General features: G+C 38.9%; 1 protein-coding gene across 3 annotated transcripts in view; it reads right to left on the minus strand.

The window, feature by feature from the left end:
* LOC306848681 (E3 ubiquitin-protein ligase MIB2-like) overlaps positions 1-21,601 on the minus strand; it is an 86,917-nt gene that overhangs the window by 1,953 nt on the left and 63,363 nt on the right. For all 3 annotated transcript variants that reach the window (XM_079383372.1, XM_079383371.1, XM_079383370.1), the window contains exons 12-18: positions 19,427-19,583; positions 18,133-18,287; positions 9,227-9,353; positions 8,168-8,392; positions 2,658-2,836; positions 2,393-2,577; positions 1,089-1,154 (exon numbers count right to left, since the gene is read on the minus strand). In XM_079383372.1, coding sequence (XP_079239498.1) covers positions 1,089-1,154; positions 2,393-2,577; positions 2,658-2,836; positions 8,168-8,392; positions 9,227-9,353; positions 18,133-18,287; positions 19,427-19,583 — 1,094 coding nt within the window. The remainder of the gene's footprint in view (positions 1-1,088; positions 1,155-2,392; positions 2,578-2,657; positions 2,837-8,167; positions 8,393-9,226; positions 9,354-18,132; positions 18,288-19,426; positions 19,584-21,601) is intronic.

Genomic DNA, 21,601 nt, shown 5'->3' on the forward strand with positions numbered 1-21,601 from the left:
AAAATGAAAGTGTTTTTTGACCTTGCATGCATGTCAATCTGTTGTTGGGGACTCCCAAAACCAAAATATGAACCTTTCATTACCCATAATAGCGGCTCTTTAATAGTAGGGATGTAACGATGTCAAAATCTCACAATATGATCATATCTCAATATGAAGTCCACAATACAATATTTATTGCAATATAAAAAAATTAAAAAAAAAAGACAACAGGAAGACATGGAATTTTTTTTTTATTTTGTACATTTTAAAGTTAGATACTTCTATTTAATGCACTTTGAGAGTTCAAAATTAAGAGCTCCAACCCATGTTCCTGAGAAAACGTAAGCCAGTGAATTAATTTGTACCTGAACTTTAAAGAGGATTCAGCCTTCTTCAGTATATTTGTGATATACTGTCTGTCTAACTTACATTCACACTGGTGTTTTAGAAGCCAAACAAATCAGAATATAGGTTAATGATAATAACAATTTTATGCTACTGTTATTCCCATCACTGTAATAGCCATATATTTTAAAACAATTGCACTGTAAAATAAATGAAAATGAATACTTCATAGGTGCATTATGTTTGCTTTACAGTACAGGAGGTAAATTACAATACTTCTTTCCTAATTTCTACACTTGAAAGATATATTTTGAATTTGGACTGCAGTAATATAATAATTCATACTGAACTTTTATTTTAGACAAATTTTATCTTGACAGAATAATCCAGCTTCAGTGAAAACAGGCTTACAAAAACGCATCTCACGACATAACTAGTGAAATGCTGTAATTATCTGCACATTAAAATACTACAACTAATGTTTGAGAGAAACTTGGTTGTTCTTGGTAATTCAAATAGAAATGTCCCTGCTAAAATGATACCAAAAAAAGATGCATTAAGAGCCGAGCGTATGCTGACCGTAACACACTGAGCTCATTTTAAAAAGGATTTATTAACTGTTATTAACTGCATTTTGTTCTAAAGTGGTTTTCATTTGTAAAGCAGCTGTTTCTTCTAAGAATGAACCAAAATTAAAAACGTTTTGATTCTTAAATCTCAGCATAAAAATATTATCGTTATTCAAACGTAAAAATGCTTACCTTGTCGTATTTTCTTTGTTATTGTCACCTGGCACCGGATACATTTCTTCATTCTGTGAGCACATTCTGAACAGAGACACACAGGACTGAGTTTCTATATACCAACAAGTAAATCATTTCTGGATCAACATCCATCCAACTCTACTACCATATCCTCCTGAGCCCCAGCTATGTTTGTCATAAATCAACATCTCAGGGAAATGTTATGGGGTTTCAAATCAAAATATGACTTTCTGTTATGAAACAGGACATAATTTCATACTTGTCCACTGTTGAGGACTAAAAGCATGTTTATTACACATTTTGGGAGACAAAACAATTGAATAGGAAAACAATATATATCAATATTCTTATGAAATATTAGATATCATTATGAAAATCTGGCCAATTATTACTCCCATTAGTACACTTCTTTTTCAACATGCTGTCCCAACAGCACTTTAATATGCAAATTAGATGCAGTGTATAGATAACATTGTGTTTAATGGGAAAACAAGTTTATACAATTTTTACACCCATACTGCATAAAGCAAAATCCTATATCAAATCATTCTGTTATATCTTTTATAACATAGCTGAGAATCATCCTTAAAGTTTGGTAGAAAAATATCCCGAAACCTAAAAATTGATTGGTGAAAAAATTGTGTTTTTGCCTTTTCATGTCTATTCATGTCCTTTTATTTTTAGAGAAACTGAGTCCTGGTGTCCTCTACAGAGGACATAGCATAACATATGAATAAAATATCATTTTTCAAAAATGTTATTTTTCAATTTTTTTCTTATGCTCTAAACCAGGGATACTCAAATCTGGCTCGCGAGATCCACTTCCCTACAGAGTTTAGCTGTAACCCTAATCAAACACACCTGAGCTGCTAATCAGTGTCTTCAGGATCATTAGAGAATCACAGGTGGGTGAGTTTACATTTACATTTACATTTAGCTGACGCTTTTATCCAAAGCGACTTACAATTGCTATATATGTCAGAGGTCGCACGCCTCTGGAGCAACTAGGGGTTAAGTGTCTTGCTCAGGGACACATTGGTGTCTCACAGTGGATTCGAACCCGGGTCTCTCACACCAAAGGCATGTGTCTTATCCACTGCGCCATGGTGGTTTGATCAGGGAAAGAGGATCTCGCGAGCCAGATTTGAGGATCACTGCTCTAAACAATGTAACGACATGAAAACAATTCTAAATTCACAAAGCTTTTTTCCTGGTTCTCAGGAGGTAGAGTGAAACTACGTTTTGATTAAACAACAACAAAAAAGGTCTGGACTTGTTTGTTCATCGATCAGTAAGCTCACCCTCGCAGGCGACGCTGTGTTGACATGGAGAGAACAGCACCAGCAGCGCGAGCTCGGAGCAGATGAGGCACTCGCTGGGGCCCGTCACGCTGGGCATGGCCAGGTTGGTCATGGTGTTGGGTGTAGTGTGTACTCGCCTGAGACTGCTGCTGCTGGTGCCTGTGCCACAGGTGACGGCTTGAAGCCTGAACACACACACACACACACCTGTTCATTCTTTAATCCCTCATTTAGTGAGCGCCACAATCAATGCACTGAGACACACCTGTGTTTTTCTGCGAAGCTCCTGATGAGAGTTTGTACGCTGCTGTCTGTAACCAGGTCCAGTGGGCTTTTACCTTTATGGTTGGCATAACTGATATCGGCCCCTTCCTGTGCCAAGAAGCAAGCGATAGCAGCTCCTACGTTCAGCTCCGTGTTTCCCATCAGCCCTGAGCTACACAACTACACACAAAGAATGAAGGAATAAACACCATTGATTACCTCTCTCTTAATTAAACTGTACAACACACACATACGGCGCCATCTTGAGTTTTTTTTTTAACTCAAGATGGCGCCGAGTATGGCTGCTGTGGTGTGGAACGCTCCCGTACTTTTGTTGTTTTTGTTTGTTTGTTCTGTGTTTAGTCATTCTCCTACTGTCAGTTTTACCAGAGACGAACTACTGGACATAAGGCAACACACACCGGACAATTTTTTTCCGGTTTTTGATTATTCAGACGCTTTGTTGGATGTTTTGGTCGGAGGGGCAGCGGTCCTAGTCAAACGCGCGCTCAGACGGAAAAGAGGGAAGCGCGCCGGCGCGCTGGTTAAACTCCGCGAACGCGGCTTCCGAACTGCGCTCCCAAGCATTCATCTAGCGAATCTCCGATCCCTTCCTAACAAAATGGATGAACTACTTCTCCTCACCCACACAAATAAGGACTTTACAAACTCTGCTGCATTGTGCTTCACTGAAACCTGGCTGAGTGAAAACATCCCGGATAACATGCTTCATTTGCCTGGATATCAGCTGTTCAGATCAGACCGCATCACGGAGCTAACGGGGAAAACAAGAGGTGGTGGACTATGTTTCTACATAAATGAAGGTTGGTGTTCAGATGTAACAACTCTGAAGAAGATGTGTTCTCCTAATTTGGAGGCCTTCTTCATAAACTGTAAGCCGTTCTATTCACCCCGCGAGTTTTCCTCCTTCATTCTCGTGAATGTGTACGTGCCTCCGGACGCGTGCGTGAGCGCCGCGATGCAACAGCTGGCTGAACAAATATCTGAAACAGAGCAAAGGTACCCGGACTCTTTTTTAATCATTCTTGGAGATTTTAATAAAGCAAATCTCTCCCGCGAACTGCCAAAATACAGACAGCACGTTACATGTCCCACCAGAGACAGTAATATATTGGATCATTGTTATACAATAATTAAAGATGCATATCACTCTGTCCCACGGGCAGCTCTGGGGCTCTCTGATCACTGTTTGGTTCATCTCATACCGACCTATAGGCAAAAACTCAAATCTTCGAAGCCTGTATTAAGAACTGTTAAGAGATGGACTAATGAAGCAGAGCAAGATTTAAAAGCTTGTTTTGACCTCACTGATTGGAGTGTTTTTGAAGCCGCTGCCACTGATCTGGATGAACTCACAGAGACTGTAACATCATATATCAGTTTCTGTGAGGATATATGCATCCCCACCAGGACATTCTTATCATTCAATAATGATAAACCGTGGTTTACTGGGAAACTCAAACAACTTCGTCAGGCCAAAGAGGACGCTTACAGAAGTGGGGATAAAATCTTGTATAACCAGGCCAGGAACAGACTAACAAAGGAGATCAGAGTGGCTAAAAAGAACTACTCTGAGAAGTTGAAAAAAGAACTTTCAGCCAACGATCCGGCGTCGGTATGGACTGGTCTGAGGAACATCACCATGTACAAGACACCACCCCCACAGTCTGTGGAGAATCAACAACTGGCTGACGATCTCAATGTGTTCTACTGCAGATTTGAAAAGGCCAGACTGACACCCAGCACCCGCTCTGATCTGCACTTCACACATTCACCTTCCCCCCCTGCAACCCCCCTTACTCCCTCCCCCACCATTCTACCTGCGTTTAAAGTCTGTGTAGAGGATGTGAACCGGGTCTTCAGAAAACAGAAATCTAGGAAAGCTTCAGGACCAGACGGTATTTCACCTGCCTGTCTAAAAGTCTGTGCTGACCAATTGGCCCCCATCTTTACACAAATCTTCAACAGATCTCTGGAGCTGTGTGAAGTTCCCCGCTGCTTCAAACGCTCCACCATCATTCCCGTCCCCAAAAAGCCCAAAATCACTGGACTTAATGACTACAGACCTGTCGCACTCACGTCTGTGGTCATGAAGTCACTTGAGAGACTGGTCCTGGCCTACCTGAAGGACATCACTAGACCCTTGCTGGATCCTCTTCAGTTTGCCTATAGAGCAAACAGGTCTGTGGATGACGCTGTCAATATGGGACTGCATTACATCCTGCAACACCTCGACAAACCTGGGAATTATGCAAGGATCTTATTTGTGGACTTCAGCTCGGCCTTCAATACCATCATACCTGACCTTCTCTCAGACAAACTGAGACAGCTCTCTGTGCCCTCCTCCATCTGTCAGTGGATCACCAGCTTCCTGACAGACAGGCAGCAGCTAGTGAGGCTGGGCAAACTCACATCCAGGACTCTCACCATCAGCACTGGCGCCCCTCAGGGTTGCGTTCTCTCCCCACTGCTCTTCTCCCTCTACACGAATGACTGCACATCAAAGGACCCCTCTGTCAAGCTCCTGAAGTTTGCGGACGACACTACAGTCATAGGCCTCATCAAGGACGGTGACGAGTCTGCTTACAGACAGGAAGTTGAGCAGCTGGCTGTCTGGTGCAGTCTTAACAACCTGGAGCTGAACACGCTCAAAACTGTGGAGATGATAGTGGACTTCAGGAGAAACCCCCCTGCTCTCCCCCCACTCACCATCATGAACAGCACTGTGACTTCAGTAGAGTCATTCAGATTCCTGGGCACCACCATCTCTCAGGACCTGAAGTGGGACAATCACATTGACTCTATTGCGAAAAAGGCCCAGCAGAGGCTGTATTTCCTCCGCCAGCTAAGGAAGTTCAACCTGCCTCAGGAGCTGCTGAAACAGTTCTACTCTGCAATCATCGAGTCTGTCCTATGTTCTTCTATAACTGTTTGGTTTGGTTCAGCTACCAAAACAGACATCAGAAGACTACAACGGACAGTTAGGACTGCTGAGAGAATTATCGGTGCCCCTCTGCCCAGCCTCCAAGAACTTTACACCTCCAGAGTGAGGAAAAGGGCTAAGAAAGTCACTCTGGACCCCTCACACCCAGCTCACTCTCTCTTTGTACTGTTGCCCTCTGGCCGGCGCTACAGATCACTGAGCACCAGAACAGCCAGACACAAGAACAGTTTTTTCCCCCAGGCCGTATCCCACCTGAACAACACATAACACACCCCGGTACTGTACATCTGTAAATAACCCATCAAACCTTCATCTGTACATAGGACACATGCACATTCACAGTTCTGTCTATGGTCATGTCTCTTTTCTGTATATTTTTTATTTTTATTACTATTGTTATCCTTAATCATTGTATATTCTCTTCATTAGTGTTCTTTATCACCTTAATTATATGTTGTCTGCACTATGTTTGTACTTTCTGTACTGGAAGCTCCTAACACCAAGACAAATTCCTTGTGTGTGCAAACACACTTGGCAATAAAGCTCTTTCTGATTCTGATTCTGATTTCTGATACGCTGGAAAACAGGACGATGCTACTCTGGTGTGCAAGGCTTCTATTATTTCTGCACAGTATGTGAATTTTTACATGGAATACCAGGATGACGTACTACATTTACCAAAATGCTTAGCATACAGCAGACCGCAGAGCACACTGCGTGGAATACTGTGTCCCACAATGCAGTGCTTGATTGGCCTTCCATTTCAAGAGTGACAAATGCACCAGAAGCGAAAGCAACTGCGGTTCTTTTATGAATCATTACTTTTATCAATAATAACCACTTTCAACAGTGTTTCTCAGAAATCCCTTACTGCATCTTTAAGCATGCAACAGTGAGCTCACAAGGCAGTAATGTAGTGTACTACAGTATAAAACAACGGTTTAACGTTCGTAACCCTGATTCTCTGGAACAGTGAAATGAGAGATCCACCTATGGCAAGAGCATCCGTACCTGACCTCTGCAGAAGCATCTAATGACACCAAGCCTGGCTCGACAGACATGAGCATGTGCCCAATTCCAGGTATAGGACCATCCCTTAACTGAGCACATAACAGGACCTGCACAAGCTACCTTTATTCAGTGAGCTTGTTTGAGTCTCATGCACCAATCTTGGTGGATATCTCCACTTTATGTTTCAGAGAACCATGGTTACAAACATTAACCTATTGTTTTCTTCTTTTATCTTGTGTTTAAGATCCACCTATGGGACCTATGGACAGTTCTTGGTTGACCAATACATTCATAGAGAGGCCCTGAAAGCAAGTCACCTGCAAAGACAACGTCTGGTAACATTACACAAAGGTGATAGTGCTACATGGGTGGAGATAGAGTATGAATAGCATGTAGTATTACGCATACATAATTAAACCCGGCAACCCACATAGTAATGAAAATGGTGCCATGCAAAGCTATAAAGACATGCTTAGTGACATGAATAAGCATAGTTTGACAGCCCAGTCTTGGGGAGGAATTGATTGCTTAAGAGAACGAGGCTATATACTCCAGGACAGAATGAACATCAAGCCAGTAGTGTCTGACAAACCCAGCTTGCAATTTCCTGCAATGAAACTCTTCTAAATAGAGCCCATGAGGCAGCCATTCCCCTGGTAGAGTGTGCTCTGAAGGGACCCACTTATATTAATTTGCCAAAAGAGGCATTGCCAAAAAATTAAGAGCTATCCATTTAAACCCTCCACAGGGTATGCAGAGGACAGAGCATTCAAGCTCTGATCCTGCACAAAGGAGAAAGGTGGTGTGTGAAAAGAGGAAAGCTCGATGACCTCACGTGTGCATGCTGGGAAGCACTTAGGCATAAGGGTCAGGTTGGGCCTAAGAAAATCCATATTAGGCTGTTGGAAAGTCTCCAGGCACCACGGAGAGGTCCCACTTTGGAGCATCCCTTCTACCCTTCTAGTGTCTAGTGACAATGACTACGTTTACATGCGCACGAATAATGCAATTATTTTCAATAATTAGAGTAAGGACTTAATCGCACTATGATGTTTACATGTCAAGAGCAAAACTCTTCACTCTCGTTTATCATGCAATTTCCATTATTCATATTATTTGCTAAGAATTGTGGTTGTTATTTTTTTTTTATCCAGCTAAAGTCAGATTCCAGATTTTGCATCCAGAGTTGCATCTCAGCTAAATATGGTCCAATCCTAACAAACCATACATCAATGGAAAGCTCATTTATTCAGAAGATTTAAAAAAAAAAATTGACCCTTATGACTCATTTTGTGGTCCAGGGTCACAGAATTATGCATTGTGCAAAAAAGAAATGCTCCAGTTAAGTTTAAATATAATTTTGTTTCAGCAAGTCTTAAGTGATATGTCAGTAATAATGGATTTGAAGTATACTTAGTATGAAATAAATTATGACATAGGTTTTTGTTTTTTCCTAGGGTATATCATGCAGTATGCAGTGTGCAGTATGCTAAAGTTGCACTGGATGTTTTTTCTCAGTCACTCTGTCCTCTTACCCTGCCATAGAGCACTGCTCCTTCGCCCTCGCCGCTGCTCATGATGGTGGTCAGCTGCTGGCGGCTGAGAGCCGTGTGCATGGCCGTGTCTCCATCCTCATCCTCTGCGTTGACGTCTGCCCCCTCCGTCGCCAGCAGGGCCACTAGAGCCACATGACCCTGAGTCACAGCCAGCTGCAGCGGCGTCTGATTGCGATTGTTGCGGATGTTGATCTCACAGCGACCCTTAAAGCCAAAGAGGGCAGGATTAGGGCAGGTTACAAATACACTGCCGGGCAAAAATTGAAAAAACACTGAACAGAGCTATGTTTTGATTTAAAGGCTTCTGCTTATTTTTTGTAGGCAAAAATAAATTGTGCCAGCTGATGGAATTCTGTTTGTTATTGCAATTTAAAAATATCGTCAACATTCTGAAACACAGAGAACACATTATTATTAACTATTCAAAACTTCCTTGGACTACATTTATTTTTTCAGTTTCAAAATACCTACAAAACATTCCAATGTAATAAACACATATAAAGCCACCAGATGGCAGCAAACTCGGTTCATCAAATATTGTATTACACACGCTAAACACAACACACTGGGCTAAAAGAGAGGATATGAATGTGGTTCAAGTTGGGGGTTTTAAATAAAGCCAGGTTGTCACATAACACAGTCACTTAAAACACAACTGTGGCATTAACACAAAAATAACTTTATATCTTTAATAAAAAGTGTGCTTATACTGAGGGTTTATTAGGCAAAAGCACTGGGGGCTTAAAAGCAGAAATATTTTGTTACTCTCAACTAAAATTCAGTAACAAAAGTCAAGTTGTTTAAATGATCCTTTTCAGGTGGGACTACATTTCTAATAAATGTAATTCATGTGGTAGAGTTTGCTCCATGTAAAATCTATTGTTTGTTATTGGACAAGAGTCTGGATATAGCTTTACACAGATTGGTAAGTGATGAATTAGATGAGATTATTAGACTCGTTGAAGCATTAATGTTATACTTTCCATGTTTTAAGCAGACTTTATTCTAGGAGATAATTCTGAGGTCAATCTCTCACACCTCTTTAAGGAGAATCTCAGCTACATCCCGGTGGTTGTTCAAGGCGGCCAGATGCAGAGCAGAGAAACCATCTTCCTTCTTAACGTCAGCCAGCTGTCGCGCTCGAGCCAAGATCATCTCCGCCGCTCTGGAGGAACACAAACAAATACAGCTCCGTATGACACCCACAGCGTGAGAAACGGGAATCCAGTACTACTAAGACTCATTCAATACTTGGATTTCACATCACATTTTACATTCAAATCCGTTTTCCTACACTCTCAGAAAAAAAGGTACAAAAGCTGTCACCAGGACAGAGCTGAGAGTAAACACCAGGAAACAAGAGTTGCATTGTGATCTTGTTTATTGTATAGTGACTGTACATCACGCTTCTCATTACACAGCTGCTCATCTACCAAATCAGTAAATACACAGACATGAACGAGTGATCCGAGTGTAAATGATTTCATTATACGAGGAGAAAGAGAGCACAATGTGACAGGAGAGACATGAAACTAGAACAGTTATGTAGGAAATCCAGCTAGGGACAACAGATTAGCATCATTATACAAAAATATCTGACCCGCTGAATGCTAAGACTGACCAGTCCCTTTCCAGTGCTCAGAGAGGCCAGAGAAACAGCTCGTCCTGTGAGCGTTCCTGAGCGAGATTAGCTGTGTTTTGAAGTGTGTGCAATGGTTTAAGCTGATGCCAAACAGGATTCAGCAGCTCTGCATTAGAGCAGATTACACCTCCACCCTGTGACTGCGTGTGCGCGTCTGTGTCTGTCTGTCTGTGTGTGCGTGCGTGCGTGCGAGGAAGTGCATCTGCTCCCAGTTGTGAGTCAATCTAATTGGCTGCCATGTCACCAATCTGCTCAGAGTACTGACCTTGATTCCTAACAAAACACACACACACACACACACACAACCATGACAATAACACTCTTATCAGTAGGGCTGGGAATTGAGAAATTATTCTATTTAATAATAAAATGCATTGGAATGATTTCCGTGACATTTTGTCAGTGCAGAAGTAAAATGATGCAGTCAGGAGTTCGCAGTCTCAACTAAACACTAAGAAAAGTCCATAAAGATTGGTCCCAATGAACTGTGTTAACATGAATTTATCCATATTGGTTGTTTTACACTTATTGTGAATTATGCATTGCATTGTATTGCATTTTAGAGTTGAAGGAAATCTTCACGAATGGCTCTTTCGAATGAGCTGGTTCTTTTCAAAAATGATGGTCCAATTCATTGGTATAACTCGCTGAATCACTCAAGGCACTTATTAAATGAATATCTTTGAAATGTGTCACAGTGTACTTGAGACGTAAATCAGTTTAATAACTGATATATAGTTAGGACTGCAGGCCAGTAGGACATTATTCTGGAAATGCGCAGGTGAGCTGTGTTTGGGAAATGAATCGTCTGGGACCAGAATAACAAGTTTTACTGTTGACATCTGCAAGACCATACACCACACACGTTTATATAATGCTATCTAATCTAAATAAGGCATGATCATAGGCTTAAAACGTGTTCATTATAAAGACTACAGACAAATCCTAAACTAGTTAAAAGCAGCCAAAGTCTGGTCCACACCGCATCTTCTTCAAGCTAAGAACCGCCCACAATGACAGACGGCCATGTCTCTGTGAACGCTTATAAAGAAAACACAAATATAACAGAAGGCTGTGTAGACTTGAACAAATATAATAAGAACAGGTTTTTCAGATAACAGAAACAAACTTAACTAAATACTAAGGACCTCAAACGAAAGCGTGCCCAAAGATGGGGTTTGCCAGTTTTAGCTCAGAGACAATTCGGTCTCCAAAGTATATCAAAGTAAACCCATACATCCTCAAACAGCTCCACAGAAGAGCAGCTTCTCAGTATTGTCTCAAGTCTCAGGTTTGTGCCATCTCCTTGTTTAGCTCTCCATCTCTTCTCTTTAATAGTTTACTGTTGCAAACGAGCTGATCTCTTGATCATAACTCTATTCAGTCAATGATTTTAGTGCACCACAGAAGAGAAACATTTCACAGCACAATGATTATTGACTGACCTGTGAAGAGTAACTGATAAACCTGGCAGCAAAAGGTATTTCCACAAGATGTGTGTGTGTGTGTGAGAGAGAGAGAGAGAGAGAGTTTGTTTGCCTCTCTTTCCACATGAATCAAGTTTATTGTGATTCCAGCTCTGCACAAGTGTAGAGTGATCGCTGGGTCTGCAATGCAGGACTGAACTGAACAACACAGAACTGTGTGCTATAACCTCACAGCAAACAATAAGCACTACAAACACTGAACAGATGCCATGGATGTGTGTCACCTATGCAGTGTACACTGAGTACTGAAGCTGTAGCTAGTATCTGCAGTCAGCAGTGCAACAGTCCATGGCATTAACTATGAGGTGCTCTTTTAGTTCAAGTACTAGCTATTTGAGCTAAATAAGCACAGAAGACAAATAGAATTACTGATTATTATGAAGTTGTGGCACAGGCTGTAGTGTAGTGTTGTTATTTATTATTATTAGTTTGTCCGAGTGCAAAAATAATGCCATGAATTGCCATAATGTCACTGATTATCAATCCCATTCATAAGAACAATGAACAAATCGATGTTTCATAAAGATTTTAAAACATTTTTTTTTTTAATATAGACCAATGACATCCCAACATTACAATCTTTAATTTAAAGCACTGCGGATGATGCAACTACAGTACACTACAAATCTACTGATTATAATTGATATGATACAATGATACAAATATATTTACGAGTCTACTGCTAAATATTTTAATATATACAAATTTAAAAAGTAGTGCTGGGTTTTATATTTATTATGTATACATAAATACACACCCATATAGTATATATATTGAAAACATTTACGTGTATATATTTATATTCATATAATTTATATTATATATAAACATAACATTTATTCTTAAATATACACGTGCATGTACTGTAAAAAAAAAAATTGTTGTTTCAACTTAAAATAATTTGTTATCCCGCTGACTTGAAATGTTTAGTTACTCAATGTTAATTTAAGGCACAACTGGAATATTTTAGTTGAATAACCTCAAAATTTTAAGTCAGCAGGGTAACAAATTATTTTTGTTAGTTTTTTTACAGTGTGTATCTTTTATCTTATTTGTTATTACGCAAACAAAAACGTATTTTGGATGCGATTAATCATTTGACAGCACTAATAAAAAGCTGTGAATGCTTCAAGGGTGGAGTCTGCTGAGTTTTCCATTGGCAAGCAGCTCCTCTGATTAGTGGATGTCTCTCCTCAGGATTATGGGTAGAGTAAATCTTTACCTGGAACTCAGCTCTTGTCCCTTGAATGGATTTTCTTTGTTTGTCTCTGGTCAGCATCTCAGAAAAATTATATTTCTTACTGCTAAAATTGAAATGAATGAACGATAAGAGGAGTACACAAAACGTTACGCTAGTCTCAGATAAGAGCTGTTCAAGAAGAGGCGATGTGGGAATCAAGAGTAAATATCAAGTGCCGAATGGAATGAATGACTGCAGTGTTTCTCTGTCGCTCTGGGTCATGCTGATATTCACGCGGCCGGCGGCGTCAACACTCGCACACAGCACATATGACAACTGTCAGAACAAGACCAGAGCTGAAGAAGCTGCTGCTGCTGCTGGACAACACCACAATTCAGAGTTTACTACAACATCTACTGCATTATCAGCACATCTTTCCATATCTACTGTGATTTGAGCTGTAACGACTGATGTAAACATGAGCAGCTGCATTACTTGCCTCATCCTCATCACTGCACAAGAGCCATAAAACACTGCACTGAATACAGGTTCATTCGTTGCTGCTGATCACAACCTGTTTGTGCCGTGAATTACTGGCTTGAATTCTTGAAAACTAACCTATTCAATAATAATGTGTAAAATCCTGTTTAGTTCATGGTAGTAGTATATTTTTTATTTAATGCCATGTCAGCATATTAGGCTATTTTCATGGCAAAAACCATTAAAAAAAAGTATGTTCACATCTTTTGGAATCAAACTAGGGCTGAAGGATTTGTTAAAAATAAAAAAAATAAAAATCTGACTGCAAATTTTCAATGTTGCTGCTATAAAATAATAAAGGCATAACAGTCTTTATTTGGCATTCACATTGTACATAGACTTGAAAGTGAGTTCAGACCGATTTTTTTCTCCTTCTAGTTTTAAGTAACTATTTTTTGGAACCTAAGTCAACCTGAACGTTACAGGAACACTCCACTTTTTTTGGAAATAGGCTAATTTTCCAACTGCCCCAGAGTTAAACAGGTGAGTTTTACTGTTTTTGAATCCATTCAGCCGATATCTCTGGGTCTGGCGGTAGCACTTTTAGCTTAGCATAGATCATTGAATCCGATTAGACCGTTAGCAATTTTCCTATTTAAAGCTTGACTCTTCTGTAGTTACATCATGTACAAAGACCGACGGGAAATTAAAAGTTGTGATTTTCTAGGCCAATATGGCTAGGAACTATACTTTCGTTCCGGCGTAATAATCAAGGAAGCATGGGTGCAGCAGGCGCAGTGATATTACCCAGCGCCTGAAAGTAGTCCCCAGCTATATCATAACTAGTTACCTAGTGGGGACTACTTTCAGGTGCTGTGTAATATCACTGCGCAAAGTTCCTTGATTATTACTACAGAAGAGTCAAGTTTTAAATAGGAAAAGTATCGAAACACAAAAAATGGTGTCAAGAGAACCACCTCTCACTCAACATCGACAAGACCAAGGAGCTGGTGGTGGATTTCAGGAGACAGAGCAGAGAACACACACCCATCACCATCGACATGACACCTGTGGAGCGAGTAAACAGTTTCAAATTCCTCGGTGTTCACATCACTGAGGATCTCACATGGTCCGCTCACACAGATGCAGTGCTGAAGAAGACACACCAACGCCTCTTCTTCCTGAGACGGCTGAGGAAGTTTGGAATGAGCCCCAGCATCCTCAGATCATTCTACACCTGCACTGTGGAGAGCATCCTGACAGGCTGCATCACCGCCTGGTTTGGAAACAGCACTGCTGGCAACCGCAAAGCTCTGCAAAGGGTCGTGCGAACTGCCCGTCACATTGTTGGAGGTGAGCTTCCCTCCCTCCAGGACATCTACACCAGGCGGTGTATAAAGAAAGCCCGGAGGATCATCAGTGACTCCAGCCACCCGTCCCACAGACTGCTCTCTCTGCTGCCCTCAGGAAGACGTCTCCGCAGCATCCGATCCCGCACTAGCCGACTGAGGGATAGCTTTTTTCCTCAGGCTATCAGGCTAATGAACAGTCAAAACTAATATACCTACAGCATAATCCCACCTTACAGTATACGCACTGCACTTTAATTCCACACAGTTCAAACTGGACTACCAGTACACTACTGCACAAATACAACAATCTTTTTGCCAGCACCGGATACCATCCAATGCACATCCATGACATTTGCACATCCGGTTTATATATAATCTGCTGCATCTTCGCATATTACTGTGTGTATATAACGTAGAATGTGTACTACATACTGTGTATAATGTGTATCGGTAACTGTATGTCTGTCTAATAGTACACTGTGTGTACTGAGTATATGTATGTGTATATTACACATTGTCATCTGTATAAGTCTGTACGTATGTATGGTAATGTCTATATGTAAATTGTTTCTGCAGTGTCTGGAGCACGCTCTCAAGAATTTCACTCACGAAGGCACACGTGCTGTGGTGATGTGACAATAAAAGTGATTTGATTTGATTTGATTTGAAACTCTTCGGCTGGATGGATTCAAAAACGGTAAAACTCAACTGTTTAACTCTAGGGTGGAGAAAAAAGTGGAGTGTTCTTATAAACAAAAATATTGTAATAAGCCTATTATTATTGAGCACCTGAGATGGTGTTTTTCTGAGCCGACAAGTAAACAAACGTAGTAAAAGTGAATACATATATTCACTAAGACTCTGCTATGTCACACAAATGAGTCTCTAAACAGAGCAAATGCTAATGTCAATGTTAACATGTTATACAATGATGTGCTTAATAACTTGATTTAAGGCAGAGCAGTGGCAAAAAAAAAAAAAAATATTGGATAAAAATACATTATAAGGTTCATAAGGTGTGGGTAAAAATTGCTACATTATTTAATAATCCACAATATTTTTACATTCCGTGGTAATTTGAGGCTTCTGGTACAAGGCCAATAATTGTGAATAATTGAACCAAAGAGGGAGGAGGAAAGTGTTTGGGAAACCTCATAGTTACAATCCTGTACTAATGGTCCAGATGTTACACGCTAAAGCTACTTTAATACAACAAGAAATACATCTGTTCTAAATTTCCTCATGCAATATATAATACTGCTATGAATTAAGACTTTAACCAGTTTAGTGGCCCCACTACTGTTTACTTCAGTTGCATGCTATTACCACGATTAACTGTGTGAAGGATTTAAGACTCCAGCTTCAGTATTTGGCCACTAATTACGATAAAAATAAACATTACAGGGACAGCCATTTCTTAATTTCGGTCAGGAGTGCAAATTATTCATAAAAAGTATAAATGAAGGTATTTTTGAGTGATTTTGATGAGATACAGGTTGATGTATTTTGAGCGTATCGGAAGAAATTATGGAGAAAACAAAACTGTCTGCATTCAGGTGTAGACGTCTGCATCTATGTTATTGCTAAACAATATATATTAAAAATAAAGAATGAATAAAATCAGATTTAAACATTACATGAAACACTTCAGTATATTCATAAAAACGTTAAAGCCTTAACAGGAGATCATGCATTTCATTTATGTCTTTTAAGTTTAAAGTGAATAAATTAATTCTTGAATGTTTTGAAGGGTTAATTGTGTTTTATATAGTACGTTTACACTGTAACTGACATGAATAAAACAGATGTTATTTTCAATTACTTATGATAAATAAATCATTATCAGCCAACCCCAGCCGGTCACAATGTTTTAATTCAGACTTCGCTCTAACCCTAAACTGAAAGCCAAGTCTGACTGCTTCATAGTAATGTTGTTCCAGGACCAACAAGGATTCAGATCCAGGAACGTGTGGTATGTGTGTAAATCATGAGTAGTGTGACTCCAGGAGTGTGTGCGAGGCAGAGGGAGGGACGCTGTGTGACAGACATGAGTCCTGTGGCTCTTTAAGTCAACTGTGTCGCTGTTAAGAAAGAATCTGGGTCACATTCTCATGACACCGGAGGAAATGTGTACAAGCTCGTATGCATTTACCACGCAACTGTGGCTGAAGGGCGGCCAAAGAGCAAGTCCTAGTGGAGAGCAGGAAATCTGATGCCACACCCCTCAGAAGTGCCACTTTCACAATGACATGCACCGTGCGTTTCACTGAAGCTCATCTAGCTCTGATTGTGGAGTATCAAATGTAAAACTAAGTAAGTCGGGTCATAAAATGAGTTGAACCCAAAGCATAATGGGAGTAGGGCTGTCAAAATGGCTGAAAAACTAAACTGAACGGCTTGGTTTCAGTTTTGAGGTAAACAACATCTTCTCCGCACTGATATTCTGTTTTTCCACAGTATTTTGAATGAACAACGTAGCAGCGCTGCATCTAGTGGCTTCAACTGGATAAGCTAAGAAAAGCATTAAAATGCCACGACACCTAAATCATCATCACATCTCGTGCCACCGATAAAGCTGCCTGACGCACTCCTAATATTCGAATACAACATTTTTGCATTCGATTTGTGGATTTCTATTTTAAATTCGACAAACATTCAAAATTCCCATTATGTTTTGACAGCACTAAACGGGAGTTTCATAGCTTTCAGTTGATGTTAGCCGTGAGGTCATCTATACACTGTAAAAAGTGACCGGGATTTTAACGGTAAAAGACTGTAAAAATGCTACAGTAAAAACCTATTAATTGGTTAATGATAAGTTCCCCTACTATATTCTGTGAAACACTGCATTGGTCATTACATGTCATTTTACGGTAGCATACAGTTTTTGGAAGTGAAAAAGAATTTATAATTTACAGTAAACAACAGTACATTGACACTCCCATAATTCCATGTGTTACATTTCACGTTTTTTCATTGGAATAACTTACTTTTTCTTATCAGTTGTGTGCATTAGGGTTGTATGTTACATCTAATGTTGTAAAATGAATGTTTATTGCATTATTTCAGTATCGTATGTCACCATGATGGTGATTAGTGTTTCTGTGAATGACACTGTGCATCTTCTATATATGTTAGTATTTAAAAGCTGCTTGTAATGATCTTTGGTTCGTCATGTGACTCATCACCACCTGCTTTTGGTTATCAGTGCATCACAAAGGTACAAAACAGATTTCAGTACTTCAGTAAGTTGGTATACTCATTCATTATATCAGCTTATGAAATTATAGCTTTTAAATGTAAATTTAAGTTAAATTGATTAAGCCTCAGACTGAAAGAAGTGCCTCTGAAACGCACTCCTGATTTCTCTCAACAAACCTCAGGAGAGCTGTCAGTGAATAAATGGGAAAACAAAGTAACAGGTATTTCTTATTTGAAAAACTAACAATGACATTTACCAGTTTTTAGCATGTTTTTTCTTTAGTAGACTTTGTTTTAAATGTTTTAGTTCCTGATGAGGTCACCTGTCGACTGGTGAGTAACCTGTGGGGTCAGGTTGTTTTGCTGATGACAAAATATTCAGCAACGTCATGACAAATCGCAATAATTTTCACTTGCTTGACAAGACATGAAATATTGATTTAAGTTAAAATGGTTTCTTTATACGAGAAGAGCGTTTGAGAGACAGGTGACTATTTGAAAATTCAGTCAGATATACAGTTTAGTGTTGTTTCGCAAACAATATCAGGTAATAAGAGAGGTAAAAAAGGAGGCCAGCTGCTCTTTGACAGAGAAGCACTCACAGTTTGTTGCCCTTCAGAGCGGCGTGATGCAGCAGGTTGAAGCCGCGGTTGTTCTGCTGCGTGAAATCGATGTTGGGCACCACAGCCAGAATCTCAATGATGCTCCTGAAGTCTTTGGCAATGGCGTCATGTAAGGGTGTATCTCCATATGAATCCTGACAACACCAAATTACTACTGTTAGTGAACACTGCTGAATCTAGTTTTCACATGTGACCCTGCAGCACAAAAGCAGTCATGAGTAACACAGGTATATCTGTAGCAATAGCCAACAATACATTGTATGGGTCAAAATTATACATTTCTCTTTTATGACAAAAATCATGGTGATTTTCTAAATTTTTAGCTTTTTTTGCACCCTCAGATTCCAGATTTTCAAATAGTTGTATCTCAGACAAATATTGTCCAATCATAACAAACCATACATCAATGGAAAGATTATTTATTCAGATGATGTATAAATCTCAATTTTGAAAAATTGACTCTTATTGTCTGGTTTTGTGGTCCAGGATAACCGCCCCAAAATTAAAATTCTCTCATTATTTGCTCAGTCTTTCTTTTCTTTTCTAAAATCTTTTTTTTTTTTTCTTGGCTGTGTGCACTTTTTCTGAATTACATCACATGGACTCACAGAGATGGACTTTGAAGAAATGGAAACTTTTATACAGTATTTTTGTCTAGATTCCAGCTCTGCTTATTCATCCTTTCAACCTTCAAGTGCTGAAGCGGTAGCCTTTCAAGTCCTAAGGTTTTTTGGATCAGGACAAACATGCAAACGCTGCACCTAAGAACTGTGCATTTACTGAAAACATGTTTAAATGAGTTATGAGTTTAGCATGTATGGGATGATAATGCATAATTTAATATACTATTAATAGAAAAACATCCTTTTGGAGAATAGGTGTCATAAATGTAAAAATGTAAAATATCAAAATTAAATATATATATATATATATATATATATACATACACAATGTAAATGTAGCCATTTGAGAATTTAGTACGTTATAATTAATACTGAATATGTCTGAAATGAAACTCTATAAAAGCACCAGCAGCAACACGTCACAGAGGCCTTCTGCACTGCCCTTTTACACATTCACATAAAAACAACAGAGTTCACAAATCCCCCATTAACAAACATACATAAAAAAATTAAAACAATTTCACACTATTATCCAATCACAAAAAAACTACATCAATTAAGCTAAAATCAGATCACTGATCCAGTTCCTTAATCAGTCAAACAGCCACACTAACAAGCTTTGCTGGAGCATGAGGTGTTTTCTGTCTAACCTGCAGGTTGACGTCTGCCGAGTGCTCAGTCAACACTCTCACCACATCCGTGAAGCCTTTATTGACAGCGATGTGCAGCGCCGAACACATGGAGTTATTCAGCAGGTTCACACTGGCTCCTTTACTGAGCAGCAAGCGTGCGATTTCTGCCTGATTCCTGCACACAAACCACACATCAGACACACACACAAACACAGCGGGAAACACATTAGATGAGCAAAATACAAATATATCAACATCAAGTGTACAATTACTGCCTAAAATACAAAAACTGACTGTACTCTAAAAAAACTGCACTACTGACAAGCCACAACACATGCTACAGTCATCACCAGTGTTGGGGGAACGCCAGTTACAGATCAGATTACTTGTTTTAAGTAACTAGTAAAGTAATGCATTACTTTTTAATTTAGAATGAAATATCTGAGTTACAGTTTCAAATAATTAACTCCAGTTCCTGTGTTTCTGATGTATTGAGTGACAGCTCTGGTGTTGAGAGAAACCAGGAGTAAGTGCAGAGCGTTGTGTGTGAACATGAACTTACTGTAGTTCTAGACTAAATATCTACATGATCTTACTGTAGTTCTAGACTAAATATCTACATGATCTTACTGTAGTTCTAGACTAAATATCTACATGATCTTACTGTAGTTCTAGACTAAATATCTACATGATCTTACTGTAGTTCTAGACTAAATATCAACATGATCTTACTGTAGTTCTAGACTAAATATCAACATGATCTTACTGTAGTTCTAGACTAAATATCATCATGATCTTACTGTAGTTCTAGACTAAATATCATCATGATCTTACTGTAGTTCTAGACTAAATATCAACATGATCTTACTGTAGTTCTAGACTAAATATCAACATGATCTTACTGTAGTTCTAGACTAAATATCAACATGATCTTACTGTAGTTCTAGACTAAATATCAACATGATCTTACTGTAGTTCAACACTAAATATCAACATGATCTTACTGTAGTTCTAGACTAAATATCAACATGATCTTACTGTAGTTCTAGACTAAATATCCTCATGATCTTACTGTAGTTCTAGACTAAATATCCTCATGATCTTACTGTAGTTCTAGACTAAATATCCTCATGATCTTACTGTAGTTCTAGACTAAATATCCTCATGATCTTACTGTAGTTCTAGACTAAATATCAACATGATCTTACTGTAGTTCTAGACTAAATATCAACATGATCTTACTGTAGTTCTAGACTAAATATCAACATGATCTTACTGTAGTTCTAGACTAAATATCCTCATGATCTTACTGTAGTTCTAGACTAAATATCAACATGATCTTACTGTAGTTCTAGACTAAATATCAACATGATCTTACTGTAGTTCTAGACTAAATATCTACATGATCTTACTGTAGTTCTAGACTAAATATCAACATGATCTTACTGTAGTTCTAGACTAAATATCAACATGATCTTACTGTAGTTCTAGACTAAATATCAACATGATCTTACTGTAGTTCTAGACTAAATATCAACATGATCTTACTGTAGCTCTAGACTAAATATCTACATGATCTTACTGTAGTTCTAGACTAAATATCTACATGATCTTACTGTAGTTCTAGACTAAATATCAACATGATCTTACTGTAGTTCTAGACTAAATATCAACATGATCTTACTGTAGTTCTAGACTAAATATCATCATGATCTTACTGTAGTTCTAGACTAAATATCTACATGATCTTACTGTAGATCTAGACTAAATATCAACATGATCTTACTGTAGTTCTAGACTAAATATCTACATGATCTTACTGTAGTTCTAGACTAAATATCTACATGATCTTACTGTAGTTCTAGACTAAATATCTACATGATCTTACTGTAGATCTAGACTAAATATCAACATGATCTTACTGTAGTTCTAGACTAAATATCTACATGATCTTACTGTAGTTCTAGACTAAATATCTACATGATCTTACTGTAGTTCTAGACTAAATATCATCATGATCTTACTGTAGTGATCTTACTGTAGTTCTAGACTAAATATCAACGTGATCTTACTGTAGTTCTAGACTAAATATCAACATGATCTTACTGTAGTTCTAGACTAAACATCATCATGATCTTACTGTAGTTCTAGACTAAACATCAACATGATCTTACTGTAGTTCTAGACTAAACA

Source organism: Barbus barbus, assembly GCF_936440315.1.
Source record: "Barbus barbus genome assembly, chromosome: 28".
NCBI classification, from domain to species: domain Eukaryota; kingdom Metazoa; phylum Chordata; class Actinopteri; order Cypriniformes; family Cyprinidae; genus Barbus; species Barbus barbus.